This window comes from Anguilla rostrata, chromosome 17 (assembly GCF_018555375.3).
Source record: "Anguilla rostrata isolate EN2019 chromosome 17, ASM1855537v3, whole genome shotgun sequence".
In the NCBI taxonomy this organism is placed as follows: Eukaryota; Metazoa; Chordata; class Actinopteri; order Anguilliformes; family Anguillidae; genus Anguilla; species Anguilla rostrata.
This window is the reverse complement of record NC_057949.1, coordinates 11,722,786-11,750,361: the sequence shown is the minus strand read 5'-3', so window position 1 is coordinate 11,750,361 and position 27,576 is coordinate 11,722,786. Positions and strand designations below refer to the sequence as shown.

The following is a 27,576-nucleotide window of genomic DNA, read 5'->3' as shown; positions in this document are numbered from 1 at the left end:
TGTTAGCGAGAGAACCTTATTTGTCAGAGCATTTTATTTTGGGTGGTGGCTGTTTTATGCCACTAAATCCTGATGACTCCACTTGTTATATGCCACCAATATGGCTGAAAGAAGGCACGGCATCTGGCTCTCGTGATTTTTATATCCCAACACTGATTGGAACAATACTTTCTCAGTGCGCCTGAAAACGCGAAATTGGATGCATCACCTCTGGTCTATTGCGTCTATCCTAGAACTTTGATATCGCAGTTCAAGGCTGTCATTCGCAGTCTATCACCAGAAGGGGGCGCTGTTCCCTACTCTAGCCTCTCGATGCGCTCTCGCTTGTGCCTGCTCTCTGCAGCCACCCCTTCCCAACGACACGCTCTTAATGCAAGCAGAGCCGCTGAAACCGCTCGGCAGTGACACAGTAGCTGTAGCGTGAAAGATGGTCGGCGGTCCTTGCGGCCGCAAGCTGGCCCGCCGCTCACGGTCCACCTTGATAGCAGCACTCACGGTCTTACTTGTGCAGACGCTCATCGTGTGGAACTTCAGCAGCTTGGACACGGGGGAGGAGAGAGGGAGCGTCGGCTCAAACGCCAGAGAAAAGAGAGACAGGGTCGGGTTCCACAAAGCAGACACCGGGTACCCGAAAAGTGGGCAGCGGAGGCAGCATCACCAGCCTCCGCTTGGAAAGGGGGCGTTTAAACAGAAACAGCAGTCGGTAAGATTTGTAGGCTATAGCTGTCATCTATGCTCTTCGGTTTACGGGCTTCTTTATCACACCAATACAGGGGCTACAGGTAAAGACGTACATTAGTTGTTGTTTCCACTGAGTTATTTTCATGCTCGTGTTTAGATAATTTATACCATATTGGATCCAAGCTATAGGCTTCGGTGATTCGACTGATCGATGGGAGCGCGCCCCCCTGTCTTATCTCACCAACAAAACTCCGTGTGCGTTCGGTTCGGCATACATGTAACAGTTTCTCACTTAACTGCGCGTCTGAGGATTAACGATGCCGTAGTTGTATATGATACCGTCCTGCAGTAAGTTCAAGCATCACGGACTCGTTTTCCCGATGACATCGCGGGAAGCACGTTTCTGTATTACTATACATCATTCTGTGCGTTTGATTTGTCTTGGATGGTATGCGCTAGTGAACTTTGTATACTATAAGCATATGATACGAACACGAATGGCTGCGCTTTTATTTCAGCCTGGGGCTTTGAAAACATCTGCCAGGACTGAAGAAATGGTCCACGAAAGTCAAGAATGCAGAAATGACATGTCATGTATGTTTGGCTTAAGTAGCCAAGCCTGCATGGTTTTATGACAGTAGGCTTGCGTGCGGTCTTAGCTACTTTTAAATTGAAGGCACAGTACAAATTAAACGTGTAGGTGACGATTTTTGGTGAAAACGGCTCAATTTCCATTTAGAGAAGAATATTCTTCTTACAGGTGTATGTTTATGAAATGTTTACACTTTAGAAACTGCTCTGCGCTCTGAAATATCACCGGTTATCAGTCCTGCAATTTAAACCGTTGCGGCTTTAATAAGAGACTAAGGGAGAACACGCTAAATAATTTTTGGTACAACAAAAAATGTTAGACTACAATAACAAATATTTAATTCTAAAAGTTTTCTATGCGTCCACGTGGTATCAAATGTAGGCTACTCTATCAAAGTTGATTTAACGCCGTCATGTCACTTCACGTTAGGCTACTTTGAGGTAAACTCAAAACAATAGCAACGTAAAAACATGAAAAAAATTACTTTCCTCAGTATTAATAAATATTAATGTTTTGACGTGGTGAACGGTGCTGTGGTTGGCTGAAGTCAGACCAGCCAACATTAACACCCAATATTTTGGCACTTACTGAAACAAACAAAATGTGGATGGTTCCAACAACCAATGAGGGGGCACATGCGATTGCGCACCGGGGGTGGGGGCTACCCGGCCCTACTAAGTTTCAGCGAGCAGGACGCCACTGGCTATGAGCAGTGCGTGGTAGATCTACCGATTTGGAAATCCTCACGCGCCTCGGCTTTGGGCATTGGCTCTGCTTTAAGTTCAGGTAGAATTAGGCTTGATATAGCCGACATGACGTTACATATGACACATTCACGTTGTCGAATTATTACATCTGTTAATGGTGTACTGTACAGTGAACTGCGTTAGCTGAAGGTGATTGTCTGTGTTGTACGCGCTATGGTTAGAGCATTCTCATGCTCGTGCTGGATGTCCTCGCGCAAGCTGCTCTGCTTCCTCATCTGCCTCCACAAATTTGCTGTCTTTGTGGGTCGTTGCCATGGTGAACAGGGGTGACAACGTATCAAAACGACCCTGCAGCTATGTGGTTATCCCCCCTCTCTCCCCATCTTTTGCTCTCTTGCTCCCCTCTCTGCCTCTTTCTCTCTCCTTTCTTTCCTTTCCCCCTCTTTCCCTCTATCTGCTGCTATGACTGATGTGTGTGGGTGTGAACAGGGGCCCTTGAGTGCACACACTCACACAGCACTACACACTGCTATTATATCTCTCCTTCTCTTCCCTCTGTCACTCTCTCTCTCCCTCTATAGCTCTCCACATTTATCTCTACTCCCATCTCACTTCTTCCATTTCTCACCTTCCTATCACTCCATTTCTTTCTCTCTACAGTACTGAGAATCCCAGGAGTCCAAGACCTAATGTAGAAAGTAGCAGTGGTGCATTATGGTGTTGTATGGTGTGGCATGGTGTGGGACACTGGTTAAAGATTTGTTTGTAATTGAAGGTTGCAGGTTTGATAATCTGGGTGGGGCTTGAGTTCTGGCAAAAACCGAACTGCGTAATGGGGAATCTTGACCATGTCAGCCTGTGTAATGATGGCATCTGCAAAACAGCACAAATACATGAACACATTACTAAGTTCCTCTGGGTGTGGCTACCTGCTTCCTGAAGTTTCTCTGATTGGTTATGCTCAGAACAGCTTCATGCTCATCTGCATTCCATATGGTCCAATGGTTGATGCAATTAGGTAATTAAAGGAAATGCCAGAAATGAACTCTGGAGCCCCCCCTGCTGCCTGGGCTGAGACTGACCGCTCTGAAGTGGCTGGTTTCTTTAGAAGAGAGAATGAGTCAGGTTATGAGTGTGGAAAAGAACATATGGAGGGTGCTGAAAGGTGGAGGTGTTTACTGATAAGACAAATGCGCACAGTGAGGGAACTGAAGCCGGGCTGTATAAACTGTAGCTTAACTGCCACATGACCCAAAAGTTTAAAGGAGAAATGTCTTTGAAGTTTAACCTCAGCATGTCAGCACAAGTTGCTTTTTCTGATGTTGGAAAATTGGGCCCAGATTCAAACCTGTGTGACATAACTTGGCTCTGAACTTCAAACAGTATGTGCTTATGTACACTTTTAGCCTTCCATGGGACCTGGTAGAGGTGTTCATGTGAAAACCGTGATCATGAAAGATGTATACCGGTATTTAATTCAAAATAAATCAGGTTTGATGAATCCATCTTTAAAAGTGCTGTACTTCTCAGTGGTTGTGTTAGTGCAGAATTCTGTGTTTTTATACAGCAAAAAGGGCCAACATGCAGGCGAAAAATACACCGTGTTCTATAAATGCCAATATTCTGAAGTCTTTTTTAAAGATTGTAATAGGCGATGACCCAGATCTGAACCACAACAAAATTATTACTCCTGATTATTTGAGCTAATCGTCTTTCAGTCTCTGACATTTGTGTTGTCACGCTCTAGCTGGCTTGTTCAACATGAGTAAATTAGAACAGAAATCGCTCTTAGGGTTTTGAAATATTATTAGCCTGTGTGGCAAAACTTTGCTTCGATCAGAACGCCAAAAAAGAATTTTCCGCTTATTTTATCCTGCTAATCCCACTTTTTCTTCCAGCTTAAGGTGTCATAATAAAATGATGAATGACCTACATTTATTGTGCTATTACTGTAAGTTGGCATGTTATGGCAAAATAGTTTCGATGAATAGTATCAGAGCACAAGTGAATTAGTGTAAAACACCGATTTTGAAATGTCCTGCGTTCCAAAGACGCAGCATTCCGTGGGCTAGCGCGACCACTGGTCCTGGTGTCGATAGTTTGTGGTTTCAGGTTCTTCAGTTCGTAGCATGCTGTCAGGCTAGCGTCTAATGGAGCACTACACGCCATCTGAACGTCTGACGCATGTGCCTGTGTGAAGTGCAGGGTGGGGTCTCGTGGGCTCTAGAACCTGCTGATGGGAGAGCAAGGCCTCATGACACCTGAACGGGCTGAGTTAATGTATGATATTGGTGATTCACTGATCTGAGCCAGTTGTTGCAAGTCTGTGGTGAGCGAATCCCTTCCGTTGGTTCAAAAGAGTATGTGATTGACTGGTCATTGCATCCCCGCCCACTGTGTGGTTCTCACAACATAGGTCGCCCATCTGTACTGGAACCTCGTAGGACCGTCCCCCCCGTCCCCCCCGTCCCCCTTCCCCCCTGTCGTGCATCCTGTCATCGCTGCAGGCAGAGGGCTGGGAATGCAGTACGTATCTGGAGCGTAACCTCCCCCCCCCCCCCATTTCAGCCCCTCGTCCCCCCCTCTGAGCCAGTAGCGTGTGTCTGTGTGAGGAAGACCCATCCGCATGTCAGGATGAGGTCCATACACATGGCTGCCACCTTCATGTTTGCAGTTTTACACATACATTTGTAGAGTATGTTTTGTACCCGAGGTCATTTCACACGTGCTGGGCGGTGCCCCCTGCTGATGTGTAGATGTATAGTCTCTCCCTCTCTATGCTCTCGCTCTGCTGCCGTGACTGATACATGTATGTGAACATACTGCCAGCATTCCTCTTTTCATGCCCTCTGCCCCTTCCATCCATCTCTCTCTCCCTCTCTCTCCATCTCTTTCTCTCTCCCCCTCTCTCCCTCTCTCTCTTTCTCTCGCTCTCTCACTCTCTTTCTCTCTCCCTCCCTCTCTCTTTCTCTCTCTCTCTCTCTTTCTCTCCCTCCCTCTCTCTTTCTCTCTCTCTCTCCCCCTCACTCTCCCTTTCTCCTCCTCTCTCCTCCTCTCTGTATCTCTCTTTGTCTCTCTGACTGATGCGCTACCCTGCTGAGTCACTGCAGGCTGTGTGCAGTCTGTTGATTTTGTGTCAGATGTGAGGTGTGTTTGCTTATTTTGTGAGGGGCATGGTCTTGGTGAGGGATATTGGGAGGAGCATGGTTGTGTGTGTGTGTGTGTGTTTGTGTGTGTGGAAGTGTATGAGAGTGTGTGTGTGTGCATGTGAGTGAATGTATGGGTGAGTATGAGCAAGCGTGTGTGTATGAGTGATTGTATGAGTGTGTTTTGTGTGTGTGTATGAGTGTGTGCATGAGCGTGTTTGTGAGCATGTGTTTGTATGAGTGAGCATGTTTTTGTGTGTATGAGTGAGTGCATGGGTGTGTGTGTAAGCATGTGTATATGCATGAGCGTGTGTATGTATGAGTGAGTACATAGGTGTGTATGAGTGATCGCTTGTGTGTTTCAGTGTTTATATGGGTGTGTGAGCATGTGTGTTTGAGTGAGTGGATGGGTGCGTACAGTGCTGTGAAAAAGTATTTGTCCCCTTCCCGATTTCCTCTATTATTGCATGTTTGTCTCACTGAATGGTTTCAGATATTTAGAGAAAATGTAATATTAGACAAAGGCAACCTGAGTAAACACAAAACAGAACTGTGACATCCATATAAGTTGCACTTTTGACTCATCTGTTCATAGTATATTATCCCAAAAGGCTTGGAGATCATCCAGGTGCTTTTTTTGCAAATGTGAGATGTTTCTCACATTTGTGTTTCTCTTGGTTAGCAGTGGTTGACACCTTGCTACTCTCCCAATGAATCCCATTTTTGCCCAGTCTCTTTCTTATTGTGGAGTTATGAACAGCTGACCTTAGCTGAGGCTAGAGAGGTTTGTAGTTCGATGGTTGTTATTCTTGGATCTTTTTGTATCTTCGTTGTGTCCTTGGAGAAATTTTGGCAGGCCGACCACTCCTGGGAAGATTTACCGCTGTTCCAAGTGTTCTCCATTTGGAGATAATGGCTCTCAATATGGTTTGTTGGAGTCCCAGGGCCTTAGAAATGGCTTTGTAACCCATTTGAGACTAATATATTTCAACAATATTTTTTCTAATCTCTTCTGAAATTTCCTTTGCTCGTGGCATAGGGCACTTGTAGAAACTTTGTGGCACTGGTGACTACTTCACTCTGATGGTATGGTTCAATATGAGTGAGGTTTAAATTCAACAGGACTGGCTCCAGTCAAGCCTGACTGTGTTCAATCAGCTGAATATAATTATCAATTAAATTTGTTTAATTGGTTGAGTTACTAGGTTACTTTTTCATGTTGGTGATATGGGTGTTTGATTTCTTTTTTCATGAAATAAATGAAGTAATAATTAAAAAATGTGTTTGTGTTCACTCAGTTTCCCGTTGTCTAATATTACATTTTGTCTAAAGATCTGAAACCGTTCAGTGTGACAAATATGCAATAATAGAGGAAATCAGGAAGGGGGCAAATTATTTTTTCACGGCGCTGTAAGAGAGAGCGTATGGGTGTGTGGATGTTTGTGCTGGTCTGGGTCTGAGCCTGAGCCCGGGGGTTGTTGTATAACGGAAAGGCTCCTATTGATCTTTTTCTCTGTGGTGTGGGAGGAAGGATCACTCCCAGCATGCAGTGCACAGTCTGCTTTGGGATCCTTTCCATGATGCCAGACCAAAGCTCAGGGTGTTTATATAACTCTGAGGGGAGCAGGGCTAGTATTTGACCTTTGACCCTGTGTCGAGCTTGTGCATGTGTGCTGGAGTGTGTGAGATGGGCAGAGAGAGTGTGTGGGTAGTGTTTGAGCGTCGAGTGTGTAGGTGTGAAAGAGATTGGGTACGAGAGATGGTGTGTGTGCATTTCCTGTTTACACATGCTTTACACACACTGTGTGCATCAGTTTATTGCCTTCGCCCTGCTGGGGAGTCACACACGCGTGCCTATGCCCTACCTTACTGTGTGTGCTGGCGTAAAGCTCATGTGTAAACACTGGAGTGTATTCGTATTTCTGAATGTAACTGAATGTAAGTGTAAACACACTGGGACGTGTGCGGTGGGCTTGGTCTTTCAATCACACTGTGCAAGCATCTGTGGGGCTCCTCTTAAAGCTCGTAGAGTTCTGTGTGTGTGTGTGTGTGTATGTGTATGTGTGTGTGTGTGTGTGTGTGTGTGTGTGTGTGTGTGTGTGTGTGTGTGTGTGTGTGTGTGTGTGTTGGGGCGGTGAGAGAGAGCATGCCTGTAGCAAATGTAGCACAGGGAGAGCGGACCCCATTTCCTGTCCTCGGGCCAGTCAGAAATGTCAAACACAAATAACCTCACTCCAGGCAGCCAATCACAGAGCTGAAACTGCAGCGGGCATGGGAGACTGGGGTCAGAGCTGGGTTTCCAGTCACAGACTGGGGTCAAAGCTGGGTCACCAATCACAGGCTGGGGTAATAGCTGTGTGTCCAATCACAGGCCTGCGATATTATCTGGACCCCGTTAAAGGTCTGAAATACAGGTTTTGAACCTCCTCCCTGCCTTCAACACATGTTACTGTAACCACACACAGTAAGGAATCATTACACTGTTGTTCTGCGCAAAGCACATTTTAAAATGCTAAACCTCTGTTGACTGTGGCTGGCAGTTCCATATGGTGTTGCACAGTTGGTGATTGCATCGCCCAGGCTATGGGAGGGTTCAGTCGTTTTGGGGTGTGTGTTTCGTTGCTCTCCACTGACCCCCACTGGTTGACCGGGCTCCCTTGCACTGCATGTCAAAGCCGTGTATGAAAGGTCTTCCTCTGGCTCTACTGTGTGAGCTTGGCTGTGGCCCACGGTGTGAAAAGGAGCAGCTGGCGAAACACGCGTGCTTCGGAGGAGAACCGCAGGTGTCTTCAGTCTTCCGAATCGGCACTGGGGTTCACACATGAACCGGGCTGAGGTTGCTGATAATTGGATTTTCCAAATTAGGTTGGGAATTGGACCTGCCCCACGTTGGACATCAAATTAAAAAAATTAAAAAATAAATACGAAAATAAATAAATAAAACCCAGACCCCTGGAACTGTAGTGGTGAGAGAACAGTCTGAGGAAAGGGTCTGTGCTGCAGCAGGAAGAATGGTCAGTGTTTCAGCAATGGACTGCTGTTTACTCTGTTCCTCTTTATCTCTCTCCAAAGCCCCCTCTTTCTTTCTCCTGGTGTATATTTGGGGTGTGAGAGAACGGGTGTGCGGGTGAAAGCCAGGGCAATGCTATCACGCAGGTTGGGAAGGGGAGTGTATCTGTGCTCTTGAGTTTAATTGGCCAGTCAGCGCAGTGGATTGGGGCATATAATCTTATACCCATATTCAGAGTCATATGAGACTGCATTCAGTTAAAGGTCACGCTCACTGTGTGCGTGTGTGCGTATGTGCGTGTGAGCGTGCGTGCGTGTGTGTGCATGTGTGTGTGTGTGTGTCTAGCATTACGTGCCCACTAGCAGTGCCCTCCCAAGGGCTGGCAGAGTCCAGGTTGCTGTAACCATGGCACCCAAGTTAAAGGGCTCTCGCTGCTATCACGCAGCGCATGTGGAAACCTGCATCTCACAGACCCATCACAACTCCCTGCAAACCAGCGCTCATCTACACATCCTCCACCAACACACCAAACAACGCAGAGTCACGGTGTCCCCAGGGGGCTGCTCCTTCTTGCCGACAAGCAATTTTATGGAAGAGAGACACATACACATGCACATGCGCTCCCCACCACACACACACACATATACTTTCATACACGCACTCACATACACACACACACACACACGCATACTTTCTCACACACACACACTCACCTACACACACACACACACACACACTCCCACACTCACATACACACACACACATACTTTCATACACACACACACACACACACTCACCTACACACACACACACACACACACACACACTCCCACCTTCACATACACACACATACTCACAGACACAGTCATTAGCCGTTATGTTGCTCTGTAAGGTGTTCAAGTCTGAATATCTGTAAAGCTGCTTTGAGCCGTTTGTAAAAAGCACTATGCAAATGAAATTGAACTGAACTGAAGTGTGAGGCCAAGCAGACTCTCTGACAGGGGCTTGTTTCCTCTCTCTCTGAAGGACAGCTTCCAGTCCCAGCGCTCGAGGGAGAAACCGCGCACCGACAGCAACAACAACGAGAACTCCGTGCCCAAAGACTTCGACGCCATCGACAACAGCAACTTTGGGGCGCGCTCTCAGCCCCCCAGGGCCACGCCCAGGGGCGGGGTCCCGGAGAACCCGCCAATCCTGAGCAAGAGCTCCAACGAGGTCATCCAGTACGGCCGCGCCAAGGCGCACACGACGAGGCTAAACCGCACCCACCGCGGGGCGGAGCTGACCCCGCTGCGCCCCCAGCAGCCCCGGAGGCCCCGCCCCCAGCCCACCGCCGCCCCCGCGCCGCCGTACGAGCAGCCGCCGCGGTGCGAGATCAGCGGTAAGGAGGCGATCTCCGCGCTCTCCCGCGCCAGGACCAGCGAGTGCCGGCAGCACATCGCCCACACGTACTGCCAGCACAAGGACCGCACGCTGATGCCCGAGAGAGTCGCCCGCTACTGCCCCCTGGAGGGTGAGACTGCCGCTGCGTTTGGGGGAAGCTTCCTCTTTCACGCGCACAGTTTATAACCTCTCTGTAACACTTCGCTCTTACACTTCAGCTCTGGTGAAACCACATTAAGATGCTGCTGAGCTGTGGAATGCATACAGTGGCAATGCTAAAATCAGGTATTGCATTCTGGGAAAATGAGGCAGTGAGGAAGATAAATAATGGATTACTCTTTGTCTGCTGTAAAATTGAATGGATCCATTGTTGCCGTTGCAATGCACGGGTGGATCATTCACTCATGGCGCAAGACCCCGTCTTGCAACCAACGACGCATATTTTTAAAATAGAATGCAAATTGCAGCTCTTCATGTATTTTAATATATCTTCCCCGACTCACTTTCCCAGATCATATCATTACTGAAAAACACACGGTTTCAAAATCAGAACAGGAGCTAGGCTGCCTGGAAACTGTGCCTGAGGGGAGATGGTCAGAACATAAAAGTGTAACTCTTGGGGCGAAGTTGGCCTTTTAAAATGAAATTACCCTCCTTGCCAGTGACACGGTTTGATTTGCACCTCATTGGAAACCTTTTCATGGCCGTGCAGGCGCTCGGGTGGCCATTTAGATAAGTGCGTAAATACGTGCTCGCGCGTGTATTTATACACACACATATTTAGCGAGCCACAAACGGTTCCACTGGAGCCCTCGCTTCCTCCAACTGTGGCCTGCTTGGTTTGTGATCGCTGTTGGCCTGGGGAACGTGGGCCCTGGGGTGTTTTCAGGGGTTGGAAGCTGAGGCCGTCCCCCACAGAGGACAGGGTGGAGCTATTACGGAAAAGTCCTGTCAGCATTTTTTGAGTTTTATTTTCACATTTCATCACACATATAAAACCTAATGTAGAAAAGTAATAAATAGCATGAGCATTTTATATTTAATCCCTGCCCCAGTGTGATGTTTCCCTGTCTGTTCCCAGGGAAGGCCAATGCGAATATCCAGTGGGGGGAGGATTCTGCAGAGAGCCCCCCGGCCACACCCGTCCGCATCGCCTTTGTGCTGGTGGTCCATGGGCGAGCCGCTCGGCAGGTCCAGCGCCTCTTCAAAGCCATTTACCACTCCTCCCACTTCTACTATATACACGTGGACAAGGTAATCTACCTCTGACTCCTCCCACTTCTACTATATACACGTGGACAAGGTAATCTACCTCTGACTCCTCCCACTTCTACTATATACACGTGGACAAGGTAATCTACCTCTGACTCCTCCCACTTCTACTATATACATGTGGACAAGGTAATCTACCTCTGACTCCTCCCACTTCTACTATATACATGTGGACAAGGTAATCTACCTCTGTCTCCTCCCACTTCTACTATATACATGTGGACAAGGTAATCTACCTCTGACTCCTCCCACTTCTACTATATACATGTGGACAAGGTAATCTACCTCTGACTCCTCCCACTTCTACTATATACATGTGGACAAGGTAATCTACCTTTGACGCCGCCCACTTCTACTATATACATGTAGACAGATCTACCCCTGGCTCTACCCACTTCTACATACACATAGACAAGGTGCACTCTTCCTCCTTAACGCATCGGTCCAAACTCAGAGTGAGGTCAGCCAACCAATCTGCTAGGAAAGTGAGGTCAGACAGCCAGTCACATAAGAGAGTCTTCTCTTGCTGCCTGGAGAATCTTTAAATGGTAGTATGAATGGATTTTGTCTTGAATAGATGTGTGCACTCACACCCCCCCCCCCCCACACACACACCCACACACACTCCTTTAATTACACTCCCACAGGCATGTGGCGTCTGTGGAAGATGACAGAGCTGTTTGTTCAGTAAATGGCACCTTTTACACCCGACTACAGGGAGCATGCAGCTTTTACCACCTTTGAACTTGAACTTTCATTCTCTGGGGATCTGGATCATGACGCCGCCCTCTCATCCCTCCCTCCCCCTGTCCCTCGCTCCCCTGTAGCGCTCTGACTACCTGCACAGACAGATGGTGGCGCTGGCGAGTCTGTACCCTAACGTGCGTGTGACACCCTGGCGCATGGCCACCATCTGGGGCGGGGCCAGCCTGCTCACCATGTACCTGCGCAGCATGGGCGACCTGTTGGCCATGACCGACTGGAGCTGGGACTTCTTCATAAACCTCAGCGCTGCCGACTACCCAATCAGGTGAGACCTGATACAGACTAACCAATCAGGTGAGACCTGATACAGACTAACCAATAAGGTGAGACCCTGATACAGACTAACCAATCAGGTGAGACCTTGATGCAGACTAACCAATCAGATGACACCCTGATACAGACTAACCAGTCTGCTCAATCAGATGAGACCTCAGAGCATTAAACTACCCAGTCAGGTGAGGCCCTGACACGGACTAACCAAACAGATAAGAACCTGGACAAGCAGAGGAGGTGATTGAAGGAACAGTTTTAGTGCTGATACTGTGGGAATACCTTTTTTTTACACTATCACAGCAAAATTTCACATCTCATCCTCCGGTGGGGGAGGGGACAAAACTTCCCTTCTGGGGAAGAGATAAAAGACGTGAGATCAGGAGTCACACAGCAGGTGAAGCAGGGATGACCTGAGCGCATGTGAGACGCTGCAAAGGGAAATCAGTTGCCTCTGCCATTTCCTTTCAGCTAGATTTAAGTGGCTTTTCTCCAACAAACCGTTTTTTGGAGCTTGTGTGGCTGAGTGGGCGTCCCTGCAGGAACTGATCCCTGTGGTACCAGGGGCAGGTTGGCTCACCTTCTCCACAGTGTCACCCTCCAAATTTAGGTTCATAGTTCACATACTTATTTCCACATGCACTACTTTAGGTGAGCAAAGCCAGGCAAATATGCATTGGTAGGGTCCTTTGACATAGTACATAGATATCCTAGGCTAGGTTTGTTGTGCTCCATAGCCGCCGGTGTGTAATTGGTGGCAGTCTGTCTCAGGTGTGTGTTGCGTTTGTAACAATAATTTAGTGTAATTTAATCTCTGATGAAAGTAGCCTAGTGTCTTTTAGAAAAGCAGCAACGCAGGCCCAGGGACAAAATATGGAATAAAATACGGTCCATTTTTATTTTACCCATCACCAAAAATTTCAGCGTTTTGGTGAGTTTGGCTTTCTGTGGTGATGCAGGTTTGTGTCTGTGTATGTAAATGTGTGAGCGTGCGTGTGCGAGTGTGTGCATGTGGTGCAGACACACATTTGTGTGTGGAGGGTGTGGAGTACGTGTATGTGTGTGTGCTTCTCTGTACAGCAGGAAGTTCACTACTGGTTTGTGGCTCTTATCAATGTCATTTGTGTCTGAGACGTGTTGGGGGGAGGAATGAGAGAAGGGTGAATAGAGGAGGAGAGAAAGGGAGAAGTCCTAAAGAGATGGGGTGGCTCTAGTGAACAGAGAGCGATGGGGGGATAGTGGAGGAGAGGAAGGGAGACAGAGTGAGAGAGGCAGAGGGAAGAGTGCAGTGTGGATGCTCTCTCCAGCGTGCGCAGGACTGCGGGCCTGAGCATTGTGAAAACAGTTTTACACTCAGACAGGAAGCGTGACAGGAAGTGGGCTTCCACGACAACCGATGTTCACGCACTCTTTGGATAGTCAGCATTTCACCGCCGTCGCCAAGGTGCCTGCAGTTTAACATGTGGGTTTGTCGCCACGGTGACTGCGGGTGACAGCGTGCAGCTTCCTGTGTGGCAGCGGTACCAGACAACGTGATGATATTTTGCACCATCACCAGTGTTATTATCACCAGCATGCGGCCTGTAGGTTCCTGCGTGACTGCAGTGCCGGTGCCGAGCCGTGTGGTGCAGTGGAAAGGGCCCAGTAAATATGCAGCTATGAGGTGAGGAACGGAAGCTGTATGGGAACATCTTGGATTAAGGGAGAATGTGAGGATTGTGTGGGCTTGGGGGGGGGGGCGGGAGTAGGGGGGGGCAAGCTGAACTCATATAGCATATAGCTAACCACCGTAAAGGCACACAAAGGGGATTATTAAAAACGGGCTGAGGGCGATGGATGTTCCTCTCTTTCAGCCTCGCTCTTATCTCCTAATGAGTTTATGTAATGGAGATGAAGACCTATTTTATTCCTGCACGGCGTGTGTGTGTGTGTGTGTGTGTCTGCTATGCTTATGTGCACTTGTGTGTGTATATGCGTGTGTGTGTGTCTGTGTGTATTCTGTGCTTCCTCAGACTGACGCTCTGGTCTCTGTCTCTCTCTCTCTCAGGACCAATGAGCAGCTGGTGTCCTTCCTGTCTCGGCACCAGGGCATGAACTTCATTAAGTCTCACGGCCGGGACAATGCCCGGTGAGCACCCGCCCCTGCACCCCGTTCCAGCCCTCCCCACCCCACCTCACCACACCACACCTACACACCCCCCCTGCCCACACAACCCCATCCCACCCCCCACTGCCCACACAACCTCATCCTACCCCACCATGCCCCACCTCACTCCAACCCATCCTACCCTGCCTACACACCCTACCCAACCCCACCTCATTCTACCACACCCTACCCCACCCAACCCCACCCCATGCTACCCCATCCCACCACACCCCATCACACCCCAACCCACCGCCATCCCACCGCACCCCACCACACCCCAATCCACACCCCAATCCACCCCAATCCACCCCACCCCATCACACCCCACCCAATCCCTTTCCATCGTAGCCCATCCCACTCCCTGTATGAGGCCTATTGGATACAGCGTAACATTCAGCTCACCTCATATGCTGAGACTGAAAGTCCTCCATTTGTGTGTTGCTGTGTTGTGTGTTGTGTTGTGTGTGTGCGTGTGTGTGTGTGACGTGCAGTGTTTAGTCTCGTAGCAGTGTGCGTGGTCGTGCTTGTCCTGGAGTGTGACACCCACATGTGGCGTCTGGGTGACCGGCGGTTCGGTGTGTGCGTGTGGCGTGAGCGGGGCGTGTGTGTGCGTTTGCTGTTGGCCGCATGTCGTGTTGTGTGTGCGATGTGGTGTGGTGTGATCCGCACGTGACGATGGTTACCAACAGTGGAACGTTTCTACGCTGACACCTGCTGTCGGCCGGGTGACCCGACCGGAGGCGTCAGCCAAGACGGGCTCTATGGTCCCAGACCAGACTGACTATGGGGTCCCACCAGGACGAACTGCTCACCCATGAACGTACACCGAAACTCTGCTGATGCCCGAGGTCAGACCAAACTGGACCGGTTCAGAACCAGAACTGAAACTGCCTCGTGTCCCAGAACCAGAACCGAAACTGCCTCATGTCCCAGAACCAGAACCGAAACTGCCTGATGTCCCAGAATCAGGTCACGGCGCAGAACCAGGTCACTGGTTCAAAAGTAGAAGCAGTAGGGAGAGGAACAGCAGACAGGGGGCGCTGTGCTCTCTGCTAAAGCTGTTTAAAATTTCGGTGCAGAATACAGCGTGGAGTATAATCGGGCAGCAGTGTAGCATAATGGGTAAGGAACTGGTCTTGTAACCTGAAGGTCACAGGTTCTCTCCCTCTCCTCCTCTGTCCATCCCTCCCTCCCTGCCTCTCCCTCTCCTCCTCCCTCCCTCCCTCTCCCTCTCCTCCCCCGCCTCCCTCTCTCAGTCGTTCTTCCACACGGTGCTGGGGAACAGTCCTCTCTGTGAGAAGGCTGTGGACAACAACCTGCGCATCACCAACTGGAACCGCAAGCTGGGCTGCAAGTGCCAGTACAAGCACATCGTGGACTGGTGCGGCTGCTCGCCCAACGACTTCAAACCGCCCGACTTCCCCCGATTCCAGGTGAGCTGCCGGGGCCCCCGCGCGTCGCCTGCCCCCCCCCCCGCCAGGGCGCGGTTCGGTCTGGAGCTTTGGTCAGCTTCGCAGAAAGGCCATGTTTGCTAATGCAGATTGAAATGAATAGGGCACAATAAAAGACCGATGTCTGGTAGTCGATTGCGGTTCCACCGCCTGGGCTGACAGAGGTTGAAAGAACTAACCCCTAACTGCTCTGGCGAATGAGAGGCATCGATTGTAAAGCGCTTTGGATAAAAGCGCTATATAAATGCAGTCCATTTACCATTTACCAAATGTAGAGCCAATAAAATGTTAATCCAACAGATCGGGATCTACTATTCGTGATTCCAGTCGCGGGCAGACAGAGGTGAAATGAGGTTGAACCGTGTTCGCGTTTGCATTAGCTTTGCGTCTGTTTTGTGATGCGTTTGCGTTGCGTTGCGTTTGCGTTGCTTTTGTGTTCGCAGCGCGTCATTACGGATGGTCTCTTGCCTGCCTCCAGTCATAAGTGGTCAAACACGCCCACGTGACTCATCGCTATAACGAACGCACCCGATCCCAAAACCGGATGCCCTAAAACGGGATCCCGACGATTTGGGGATGGGGGAGGGGGGGGTGGTGGTTGGCGTCATTCCCAATTATTTCGCTGGCCTGGCTCGTCGCATACCCAGTGGTTCATTCCAGCTGTCAATGCAGCAGTCATCCCCAGAATAGGCTTCTGCGCACGGCATTGAAGCGCTCGGCCAGCATTAGAAGCATAGAAAAATGACATCAAGAAATATAAAAAGCAGGCTTAGCGTTCCCTCGTAGACCTCGCGGGTGAATATGCCATATGCACAGGGCTGTCATTATATGTCCGGTGCAAATAAATATATGTCTACACAGGGTTCATGTTTCATCCCTTACTGTAAGTCCTGCTTTCCTCAAAAACTGCTTTCATGTTCGGAAATCACCCACGAGATCTGTGAGGTTCTGTCCTGACGTTAGCGTCGCATCAGACCTTTTTGGATTTCGTTAGTAACCTGAACTCATAAACGCAGCCTACGTTCTAAAAATGTCTTTTTGGGGAATTTGACGGATCGGGCGTCGCCGACGGCGACCGGCGGCTCTTTGGCGCCGCGGGGGTCCGCTCGGCCTGTAGCGCCCAGCCGGGGGCTTTCCCTGGCGCTCGGTCGTTACAGAGGGAACCTCAGCGCGCGCGAGGGCGTGCGTTTGGCACAAGGGATCACTGTGGGCCGTTTCCCCCGCCCTGAAAGAGCGCGTCTGTGAGCGAAAGCGCACGAGGACGCTGTGCTTCTGCTGGGCGGCGGCTGCACAGGTCTGTGTTGTCCTTCACGTCAGGGACCCGTGGAACGCTGTTCCCGTAAAATAACCCCGCTAAATTATGCTAAATGCCCGTCCCGCCCCGGCCGCATAAGAGGGGTGCTGTTTGTGTACCGGCTGACGGAGGCTAACAGACGCTCTGTTCAGCTGCTGCTTGCTGACTTGCGGCTGTACTGAAAAACACGCAGGACAGAAACTGCCTTATCCTTACCTACCCCCCACTTTCCGCACACACTCACACACACATAAAAACACACACACTCACACACACACACACACACACACACACACACACACAAACAAATAGGGGATGAGGTGAGAAAGCTCAGCTTTTGATTCTCTCTCTGCGTCTGCCCTGTACTTTTCCGCAGGCTTTTTGAAGAGCCTAATCACAGGAACTGACATTAATCCTCTGTTGTTTTGAGCATTTTTGATCTCCGGCTGGTTCACCGCCAGCTATTTATGTTTATGGAGCTCATTTTGAGAAGGAAGCTTGTCTAGCCCTGGATGAATCGGCTCGGCGACCACAGATAACACCCTCTCTTATTTCAGCCTGCTTACTGATGCCAGGTACCCAGAGAGAGAGAGGCGTAGAGGAGGGGGAAACAGAGCGTAGGCGGGTGAGAGAGACAATGTAATGAGAAGGACAAGTAGAGACAGAGGAGGAGGAGAGAGAGAGGGACAAGGTTGTGTGTGAGAGAGAGACAGTGAGAGAGAGCCATGACTGAGCCTAAATGCTTGCCCTGCTATGTATCCGGGTTGGCACAACTGTAGGGTGGGACTCAAAGCAGTGTTGCATATAAAGGGAGTAAAGATCTCTTTATCACATCTACAGACTGACCTCCCTCCTCTCCCTAAACACACCACCATTTCACCCCACCCCCGCATCGCTTTCTTTCAGTTGCCCTCTGTGTCTTTCAAAGGATCCGGGTTATTTCATATTTCTGGAGGATTTTTCGGCCATAAAACAGATGTTTATTACTGCCAAGTATCTCCCTCCTCTTCCTTTTAGAAAAATAGGAAAAATTAAAATTTTGAAAAAGAAAAATGAATAGAATTTTTAAATTCTCTCCCCAAACCCCCTCCCCCCCCCCCTTCAGCAAGCTGCCCGGCCCACGTTTTTTGGCAGGAAGTTCGAGGCGGCGATCAGTCAGGAGGTGATAAACCAGCTGGACGGTTTCCTGTTTGGGGGCCTGCCGGCGGACACGCCGGGCTTGTCGGCGTACTGGGAGAACGTGTACGACGAGCCGGACGGCGTGCTCAGCCTGACGGACACCCGGCTCACCCACTACCACGCCTTCGCCCGGCTGGGCCTGTCCCACGCAGCCAGCATGCCCGCCCCCGACCCCAACGCCAGCAGCTGCAGGTCAGTGACCCTGTGTGTCACCGTGTTCCTTCCACCGAAGGCATCCTGTGGCGCTGTTTACATTCGGCTTGAGTGCGTTCACTCAGGTCTTCAGCACCCAACCCGGCTTCACCTAATCTATGCCAGAGGCGCACAATCCGTTTCGGGATTTTGTGCCGACTTCTGCTCTTAATTATTTAACTAGCTCGATCATATCTTGACCTGAGATATATTGTATAAGCACTAGGTTCAGCTCCAGACTGCAAGTGTATCCTACAGATTTTACTGTGGAATGATCACAGGACCCCAGGAGTGAACTACCAAACCACAGAGTTTACAGAGCTGTCAGACAACCAAAACTTAGGTAACTGCTTGGAACAAAAACCAGCAAAATCCACGAAGCCGATAAGCCCTCCAGGAGCGGAGTTGTGTGCCCCTGGTCTGCCTACATACTGATGTAGCGCTCCCACTCAGGTTATATACCTGCAGTCAGGCACAGGTACCTGAGTGACCAGGGATTGCTGGGCAGAAGGCACAGGAAAGTCTAGATTGAGTCATATTGGCCAAACCAGCACACCCAAACCACAGCAACCCTGTTACTTCAGCTTCTACTATTGAGCACTGAAGAGAGAGGCTGTGTAATTATTTGTGGAGGGGCAGGTATAGGGGTGGGGATGTTTTCTGTGTGTTTTGAGAGCGTAGGGGGAACAGGCACGTATGTGTGTTTCGTAGACCGTTACTTTTAGGAGGGGGTTGGGGGTGAATGGTGACTCTGTATGCTTCCCCAGAGTAATGCTGGGCGTGGGAGGGTAAATATTTGCTGTTAGGTGATGGCCTGAATGGTCTAATGGTGCCTGACCTCAGCGTCTGTCTGTACATCTGTCTGTCCTCCATGCAAACTTGCTGGGGCCTGCAGCCAGCCAACACACTGTGGGCCGGTCCATACAGGGCGGGAAATGTGTGTCTGCTTGTGTGTGTGTGTGTGTGTGTGTGTGTATGAGAGTGTGTGTATGAGAGTGTGCGTGTGTGCATGTGTACGCGTGTCTGTGTGCGTGTGCGTGTGTCTGTGCATACGTGTTGGTTTGTCTGAGCTTGCGTGTGTATTGGCAGCTGGCTCTGTTAGCATGTGAGCCTCCTCTGAATAATGAAGCAGAAATGAATGTAATGGTGGGTGAAACGGGCTGACTCACGGAGATGCGGTAACATTCCTATGTACAGTCTGCTCACAGATGGCCAGCAAGCAGATTCATCTAAATGGCACCAAATTTGGATCAGTGAGAACATAAAATCTGGGGACATTGTTTGATTGGACAAAAGATTTATTGAAAATGAGTGCTATTGGAAGGATTTGTTATCAGGTAGAAATGACTGACGCTACTAGGCGATGGCATCCCACCATTGCTTCTGTAGGGCATACTGGTTTATACGTGTTTAACTGGTTTTTAGACTGGATGGGAGTGTTTCATCAAGTCTCATTTACGTCTCTGCTGGTCAGTTGGGTGATAAACAGTGTGCATTGGGATGGCAGTGCTCACGGTTCCTGTACTAGCAGAGTGATTAGGGCACTTTAAATTAGCATTGCAGTGGTCACTGTTCCTGTGATAGGTTACTGTTGAAGAGCCTCATGGATATGAGAGGCTTTACACAACTCTGGTGTTTGCCCTGCCTCACTGTTCCTGTATGCACATCATTTCCACTCTTTTCTAAATCGCCATCACTTCAAGCCAGTCTGAACTCTAATATCTCACAGTGCCCTGCATATAAACTAATGGTTTCTCTCCGTTTGCCTCCTGCAGGTACATTCCCATTGGCCAGCCCGTGGCGGTGCATCTGTACTTCCTGTCAGACGTATTCCAGGGTTACCTGGTGAAACACCATGCCACCAATCTGGCAACCGGCCAGCAGGAGACGCTGGAGACGTGGGCCGCACCCAAAACCGCCTTCAGGCTGGCTGACCCGCCCAACAGATTCAGCCGGCTGGAATTTTCTGAGGTGATTCAGCACCTGCCACTACTGCCCTGCATAAGTAACGTCTCAGATGTTTATGAATGTCCTCCCACAAAATATTTATCTGAATCCCCATTGGTGTGGGCTTCCCCTCTCCCCGCTCTGCCTCAGATTGGGACGGACTGGGACGGTAAGGAGCGGATCTTCCGGAACTTCGGGAGCCTGCTGGGCCCGATGGACGAGCCGGTGGCCATGCAGAGGTGGGGCAAAGGGTCCAACGTCACCATGACGGTGGTGTGGGTCGACCCCACCAACGTGATCGCGGCCACCTACGACATCCTGATCGAGGGCAACGCCGAGTTCACGCATTACCGGCCGCCGCTGAAGCTGCCGCTGCGGCCGGGCGTCTGGACCGTGCGCACGCTCTACCACTGGAGCCAGGTGGCCGAGACGCGCTTCCTCGTCACGCCGCTCGCCTACAGCCAGCGCGAGCCGCTGCGACAGGGTGAGCCGCGCGCGGCAGTCTGCACACAATGTACACTGTGCACCAATCTACACAAACTACACATTCTGTGCACCAAAGTATATGCAATATGCACTTTACACAGTAATCTACACAAACTACACACTACATACCAAAGCACTCACAATACACACTTTACACAGCAGTCCACACTAACTACATACTACAGTACACACAATACATAAACTACACATTCTGTGTACCAAAGTACACACAATAAAAACTTTACACGCCAATGTACGCAAACTACACACTACATACCAAAGCACTCACAATACACACTTTACACAGCAGTCCACACTAGCTACACATTCTGTGTACCAAAGTACACTCCACCTACAAAAGCATGCACACTACAGATTCTACATGTCAATATACGTATTCTCCATGTTAAAGCACATTACACACCACAACCCAAACTAAACACACTATATGCTACACGCCAAACTACACATGCTGCACAATAAACTATACATGGTGCCCGCCTACAGCCAGTGCCGGCCTCCCTGCAGGCGAAGCCATTCACACATTTGTGCGTACTCCTTTAGCAATGTAAGGCCTGTAGGGTCTAAAATAGCTCATGGGTCAGCAGAACGCTTGCATTTAGTTGCAGCGCCCCCTGCAGGTAACAGAGCGGTAACGCAACAGCAATGTTGGAGATTCCTCAGATAGTGGGGTGGGGTGGGGGGAGGCGGTAAGCTCTTGATCCGCCGGCAGCTGTGGGTTGTTTCACAAGCCAGCTCGACTGCAGTAAAAAACAAAAAAAGTATCAAATTAAACACGAAGCTAACGATCCTGAAGTTACTAAACCGCTTTGACAAGGCCATCGCTTTCGCGCCGCGGGCGGCTTCCTCTGCATTAGCAAACGCACGCGCAAGCTTCTGTTCCTGTAGGCTGGGTCCCCCCCTCCCCCCCAACGAGGCTCGGGTACAATTACAGGGATCAGTGTCAAATGTCTGTGGCCACCACAAAACGGCCCCCTCAATAAATCTCCCCGCCTGCAACCGCCACGTCACAGACAGCTACTGTTCCGACCGCAGACGGCGCTTCCGGAACATTCTGCGCCCTCGGCCTGCTGTTTAATTACATCGGCGGTGAAATGTTTTCACGCTCATGAATTTCATGAGGATGGTAATGCGACATTTCTCGGCGTGTGGTGCGTTATCCAGGCGCTCGTTGGTATTTTAAGTTCGCTTTGATAGCAGCCGTCGTTGGTGAAATTAACAGTAGGCAGGGGGTCTGGGTGACTCATCCAGCGAAAGGATGTTTGATTCGTTGTTTTCGTTACGGCTGAGCTCCTCAGCTGGTGTCGCGGCTCTCCGTCGCTCCTGCGCTCACAGGCTGAGCGGGCGGGGCAGAGAGCATGCTGGGAGCATGCTCAGGGCACGAGGGTAAAGGTGTGGATTCCTCTGCAGGCCCCACTCTCACTCTCACCTTCCCTCCATCTCCTCTCCCTCGTTTCTCTGTCCCCCTTCGGACACTAGATCCGTAAGCACTGTGCGTGAACTGTTTTAAACTGCGCTTAAAAACTTTTTATATAGACATCATTATGTCGTTTTTTAAAATTTGTTTGTGTGTCCTAATGTGTTTATGGTAATTGTTTTTAAGGATCCGTGAAGCACTTTGTAACATTTGGCCTGGAGCGGTGCTATGTAAATAAATAAAATTATTATTAATTATTAATTATTAAATCTCGCCACACACATGGCTCCGCCCCTGACACTCGGTTCTGGCCACTGCGTGTCAGGGACAGGTCAGATCAGCCGGTCCCTCTTCTCTGAAATCATGTGATCTTACGTGATGAATATTCGTACTTACTGCATAATGCTGTGTTATATTAATACATCACTAGTCAAGCAGAAAATCATTTTTGCATGTAGAAAATGGCCTACGTGCTGACTCCAGCACTGGCCGTGGGGCCTGTCCGCATGCTCGCATGACCTCTGCCTGTGGAACACTCTCCGCTCGCATGCGAGAGCTCTCCACACGCTCATTTCAGCCTCTGCCGGTGCTGGGGGGCACTGGTTGGTCTCTCTCTGAGTTTCTCTGCATACTCCCACATTTTAGCTGCAACATTATTGCCAAAACTGTAGCCAATTATAATGTAATGTGCTATCTTGTATGTATTATGTAATGTAAATTTTTTTTCGTGAAGTGTTGTGTTCATGTTGTTTAATTGTTCTTTGTGTTTGTTATGCTGTGCTAATATTGTGTAAGGATTGTTTATGAGATGTTAACACATGAACGTTGTGTGAATGTGTGATCTTTTGTTTATGTAGTATATGTGGCTGTCTAATGTTTGATGTTGTGTAGTGAGTGTTTGTGCCATGTGTTGGTGTTATGTAGTGATTGTTTGTGTAATGTTATGTTGTTTATGTTGCGTGTTTTGCATAGTGTATGATTTGTCGTGATGTTTTGTATTATTCTGTGAATAAATTGTGTATTTATGTTCTGTGAATGACGGTTTGTGTATTTATGTTCTGTGAATGACGGTTTGTGTATTTATGTTCTGTGAATGACGGTTTGTGTAAAGCTTGTTTTGGGTGTTGCAGAGGATTCGGTGAGACTGCACAGCGGCCCGGCTAAGAACAGCTACATGGAACAGAGCTTCCACGGCCTCAACCCCCTCCTGAAGATCCCGGTGCACCTGGCCCAGGTGGAGGAGGCCGAGCGCAACGCCCGGCTGACGGGGGCCGAGCTGGAGGCCTGGGTGGACGGCCTGGTGGGAGAGATGTGGGCGGGGTCAGGGGTGTGTGCCGCGGGGACCAGCGCCTGCCCCGCGCTGCCGCACTGCAAAGAAACCCCCTGGAGCTCCCTCAGCCCCGACCCCAAGTCCCAGCTGGGCCCGCCCACGGCACAGGGCCGAATCAGGTAGCATCTCCGCTGGCCTGGACCGCCCGCTGCGACCCCGTTGCTGTTATAGTACAGTAATTTATACAATAATTTATTCAACCTTCCGTCACCACCTCAAAGGAAAATGAAGAAAGGCTCCAAATATTTTCCCTTTCTTCTTTAACGTAAGCAAACCTGTTTCAAAGAACTACAGTAAGACCCAGGTAGCCCTGTGTCTGCTGGACTTCCTGTCTCTGCTGGACTTCCTGTCTGCGCTGGACTTCCTGTCTCTGCTGGACTTCCTGTCTGCGCTGGACTTCCTGTCTGTACTGGAATACCTGCTGGCTTGTCTGGTTTGCTCCAGGCATGCTCAGTCAATCCTTGATCAGCAGCCTGATAGAGAGCCAGCATTTCTGGGCATCATTCCACTAAACTGTGTGAGCAGCAGGACCGGAGCGTTTTGTGGCAGGTGTAGGACAGGGGGACTGGGGTACAGGGGTACGGGGTCCGTACCCTACGGCTTCTTTAATCTCACCCCAAATCTCTAACATGCTGTTACCAGCCCCACCTTTCAACAGGTGCTCTATGCATTGGGAACACAGTTTCACTGCAGAAATACCCATTCTTTTATAAAACGTGTTTCAGTGATAAAGAAGAATTATTTAAGGAAGACTTGCAAAATTGTTATTTGGTTAGAGAAGGAGAAGTGGCGCAAAGGATTCTGGGTTTTCTGTGAGATGAAATGATGAAAGTGTTTCTAATCCTCCCATTGTTTGTTCCTGAAACAAATGGAGACCTTCAGCGGTATAGATAAAGTAAAGGTTGGGGATGACAAGTTACAGTTTTGATTTTTAGCTACGCTGAGCGCAATCTGCTCCAAATATGAAGTGAGCTGAAACGAACAAATCCTTGAGTCTTTCTTATGAACAGTATACAGAGAGTCATAGGTTGGAAGTTAAAGCTATTTGGTGGAAGTTATTTATTTATTATAAGATTATAAATCTGTAGATATTTTAGTCAATGACTAAAGGATGCATGCTGCTTTTGCAGCTGGTGAATCTTTTATATGTGTGAACGAGCTGCCTTTATTTACAAAGGCCATCACCCCAGACCTGTACCTTTCATTACAGCACCAACCAACCAGCTCTGATGTCCTTCAGCAACAATAACACTCTAAATCCTTAAATACTTTAAATAATAAATATATTTTTATTATTGGCTTTGGCTAAAAAGGAAATGAGTAGGGAACCCACAGGTGGGTGGCAGTTGTCACTCCAGCTGGAAGGCGTGGCCAGTGTCCACAGCTGTGTCCAGCATGGTCCACAACTGGGGAGTAATGAGTCCATTTAACCTAGATCTGGACTTCACCTCCCATCACCCCCTGTGGCAGACATCCTGAACTGTTTCTCACCTGTGTTCTGTGGAGACTAATTTGTCTAGACCACGGATCTCATAGTCAGTTCCTCGAGAGCTGCTGTGTCTGCTGGTTTTCGATGTGTTTCCTGCACTTAAGTGCTTAATTTGAGTCTTTGATTGGCTAAAGAGTCTGCACACCTTGTTCTCAAAGCCTAAATTGACCGCTGATCGAAAGGAAATGACGAAAACCAGCAGAGTTTAAGAGCAGTGCTGTTAAACCCATGCCATTTATAAAGGCATCAGAGTGGGCTAGCTCCCTTTCAGGAGCACTCAGGCCTGCCACACAGAGCTGGAACCTCTGGCTGGGTGTAGAATCATGCAATCACTTTGCTATAGAATCACATAGAATCACTTTGCCGTAGACAAAGAAGCATTTTCAGTATGGAGTAATACCCTTGTGTCATTTTTGTGTCGGCAGAATACATGTGTATATGTTTCCATAGCAACCAATCTGTAGACTGTCACATTGGCCCTTTGGGAGAGGGGAAGAGTATGGGAACACTTGTCACATGCCGAGGAAGCTTTCATCTAAACTGACTTTACATGCAGCACAGAGGAGACCTGCATATTTATGAGCCTGCACACATTTTTTAGGCCTTTGGTAGATGCACTTATCCAGAGTGATTTATACCTTCCATAGTATCCAATCATGCGGCTGGGTACACTGAAGGAATACCTGAGAATTGAACTTGCGACCTCAAGAGTTACAGTATAGGCCCAATTCCTTAACCATCATACCACACTGCTACGCACCTGATTATATAGCAGAATTCATTATAGAGATCAGATGTGTGACAATCTGAGCACAGCTATTTGCTGTTTCCCCAGAGGTGCTGGTGATGGCAGGAAAGCAGATCTGATAATCCGATGTAGAGTTGTCCACCGCACGCAAGAAGAAGCAGAAATGAGTTATTCTTTTTTTGATCTTTATTATAATGTACAAAAAAAGAGCAAACAAAGCATCTTGCTGAAGCTCCATTAGTTTGGCTGATGCATATAAAGTGAACCTGATGCCATTTTGGCTAAACATGTTGTTCTCTCTTTCTTTTGTACATCATAATGAAGGTGAACCGACAGAAGAGTAATTCATTTATGCTTCTTGCGTGCGGTGGACAACTCTACATTTGAATATAATGAATAATATTTATATTTAGCCCAGTCCATTGATCTGTCTGTGTTCTCTCTGTAGGTGTAACACACCTTTTGTTCATGTATTATGTTTATTTAAACGAAACAGTGTAAAATGCTTCACTGTGTTTTTCAGAAGTCATATATAGAAGCAGATTCCAAAATGTAATATATATTGAATATATACACAGATATGATATATAATGCAAACCATATCAGCTGTTGCCATTTTCGTGTCAGCTAGTGCAAATTCTGTAAAATGTATGGTATGTGTAAATTAAAAAAAACATGAAATAGGGTCTAATTGATATGTTTTGTAATACTGGCTGCATATTTTGACATGTTTTGTAAGTGAAATAACTATTTTGTTACAAATAACATGTACATGAGTATTTTGTAATGAATGTTTTTTTTAAACATTGTAAATATTAAATTATAAGTAAAGTGGAATGGAGGTAGGACTGGAAACACTGGGTTGCTAATTGCTGGAACAATGAACGGCAGGTGTGTTGTTGACAGGTGCGTTAGGAACAGGTGCGTGAGGAAGCTGCACCTGCGTGAATAATCATGAGCTGCTCTTAGCCTCCACCCCCCCCCCCCCACCCCCCCACTGTCAGCTGCTATTTGATTTATAACGAGTCAGATAATTATTTCCTGAATCACCATTAATGTCAGATTACAGCAGTGAAAGCAAATTACGAAGGGCCAGTGAAACCTGAGTCTGTAACAATGGCGAAACAGCGACAGGCAGGGGCTGAGGTGCGGTCCCCGGTTTGAATGATCGTCTGCAGATCTTTTCAGGGGTTTGTGGTGATGGAGCGCTGCTCTCTGCTGGAATGCGTTGCCGGGCGACCGTCGCCAGGCTCTCCGAATCCCGCCTTTCAAAGGGCAGGTCTGTGCCTTAATGTGTTCCCTCACGAGCACAACTTAGTTCTGTCTGTCTGTGAACAAAGCAGTGTACGCTTTTTGAGATCTATTCTTTTTTGTGTGTGACTGTTGTATTTTTAAATTAAAAAATGTACATTTAGAACTGTGTCCTGCTTTTACTGAAAAACCTTAAAGTTGTATTACATGAAGCACAGCACTCAATATTGCTTTTATCACAGGAATACCTCGTGCCTGAATGACATTTAAAAAATATATCAACATGGGATTATTTGTACAGCAGAAAGCCAGTAAACTGTCATCATGTCTGTTATCTTACCAACACTGAGATCTGAGTAGCATTGTCTTTAGTATACACTTCAAAGGTTTTAAAGGCCTAAAATGCACAGGTTCTAAGTACAGATATTGTTTTTCATTTGTTTGAGCCTCTTGTCTGTGGTGTCCTTGAATCGTAGCCTAATCTGGTGGGTGCCTCTGCAATGACAGTCTGGTGTAAATGTTTCTGCACATTTTTTTCCTGAACCTTCCACTGATTACAGACATCCTGCTTCGTGGTCAAATGTTCATTCAAATAAAAGTGCATAAGTGCACCAGCCACTAAAGAGCTGCCCACTAATTCCCCCTTTTAGTTCCATGGTTTGGCCTGGAATAGAATGTGGCCCCTTTAATTGACTAACCAATGAGAAACTTGCGATTAAGCTCATCAGATAACGGTGAGCCAACCCTAACCAATGGGTGGCTAGCAGGTTCCACCCATTCTGTTTGGAACCTGAACATC

At 48.5% G+C, this 27,576-nt stretch overlaps 1 protein-coding gene across 1 annotated transcript; it reads left to right on the top strand.

The window, feature by feature from the left end:
• Positions 1-27,064, top strand: LOC135244067 (xylosyltransferase 1-like). The gene is made up of 11 exons (XM_064316264.1): positions 1-703; positions 9,163-9,649; positions 10,601-10,773; positions 11,619-11,821; positions 13,874-13,954; positions 15,052-15,064; positions 15,229-15,405; positions 17,823-18,088; positions 19,864-20,059; positions 20,186-20,519; positions 23,090-27,064. Exons 1-11 carry the CDS (start codon positions 428-430, stop codon positions 23,410-23,412), a joined length of 2,529 nt encoding a protein of 842 aa, XP_064172334.1. The 5' UTR covers positions 1-427; the 3' UTR covers positions 23,413-27,064.
• Positions 27,065-27,576: the final 512 nt, after the last annotated feature.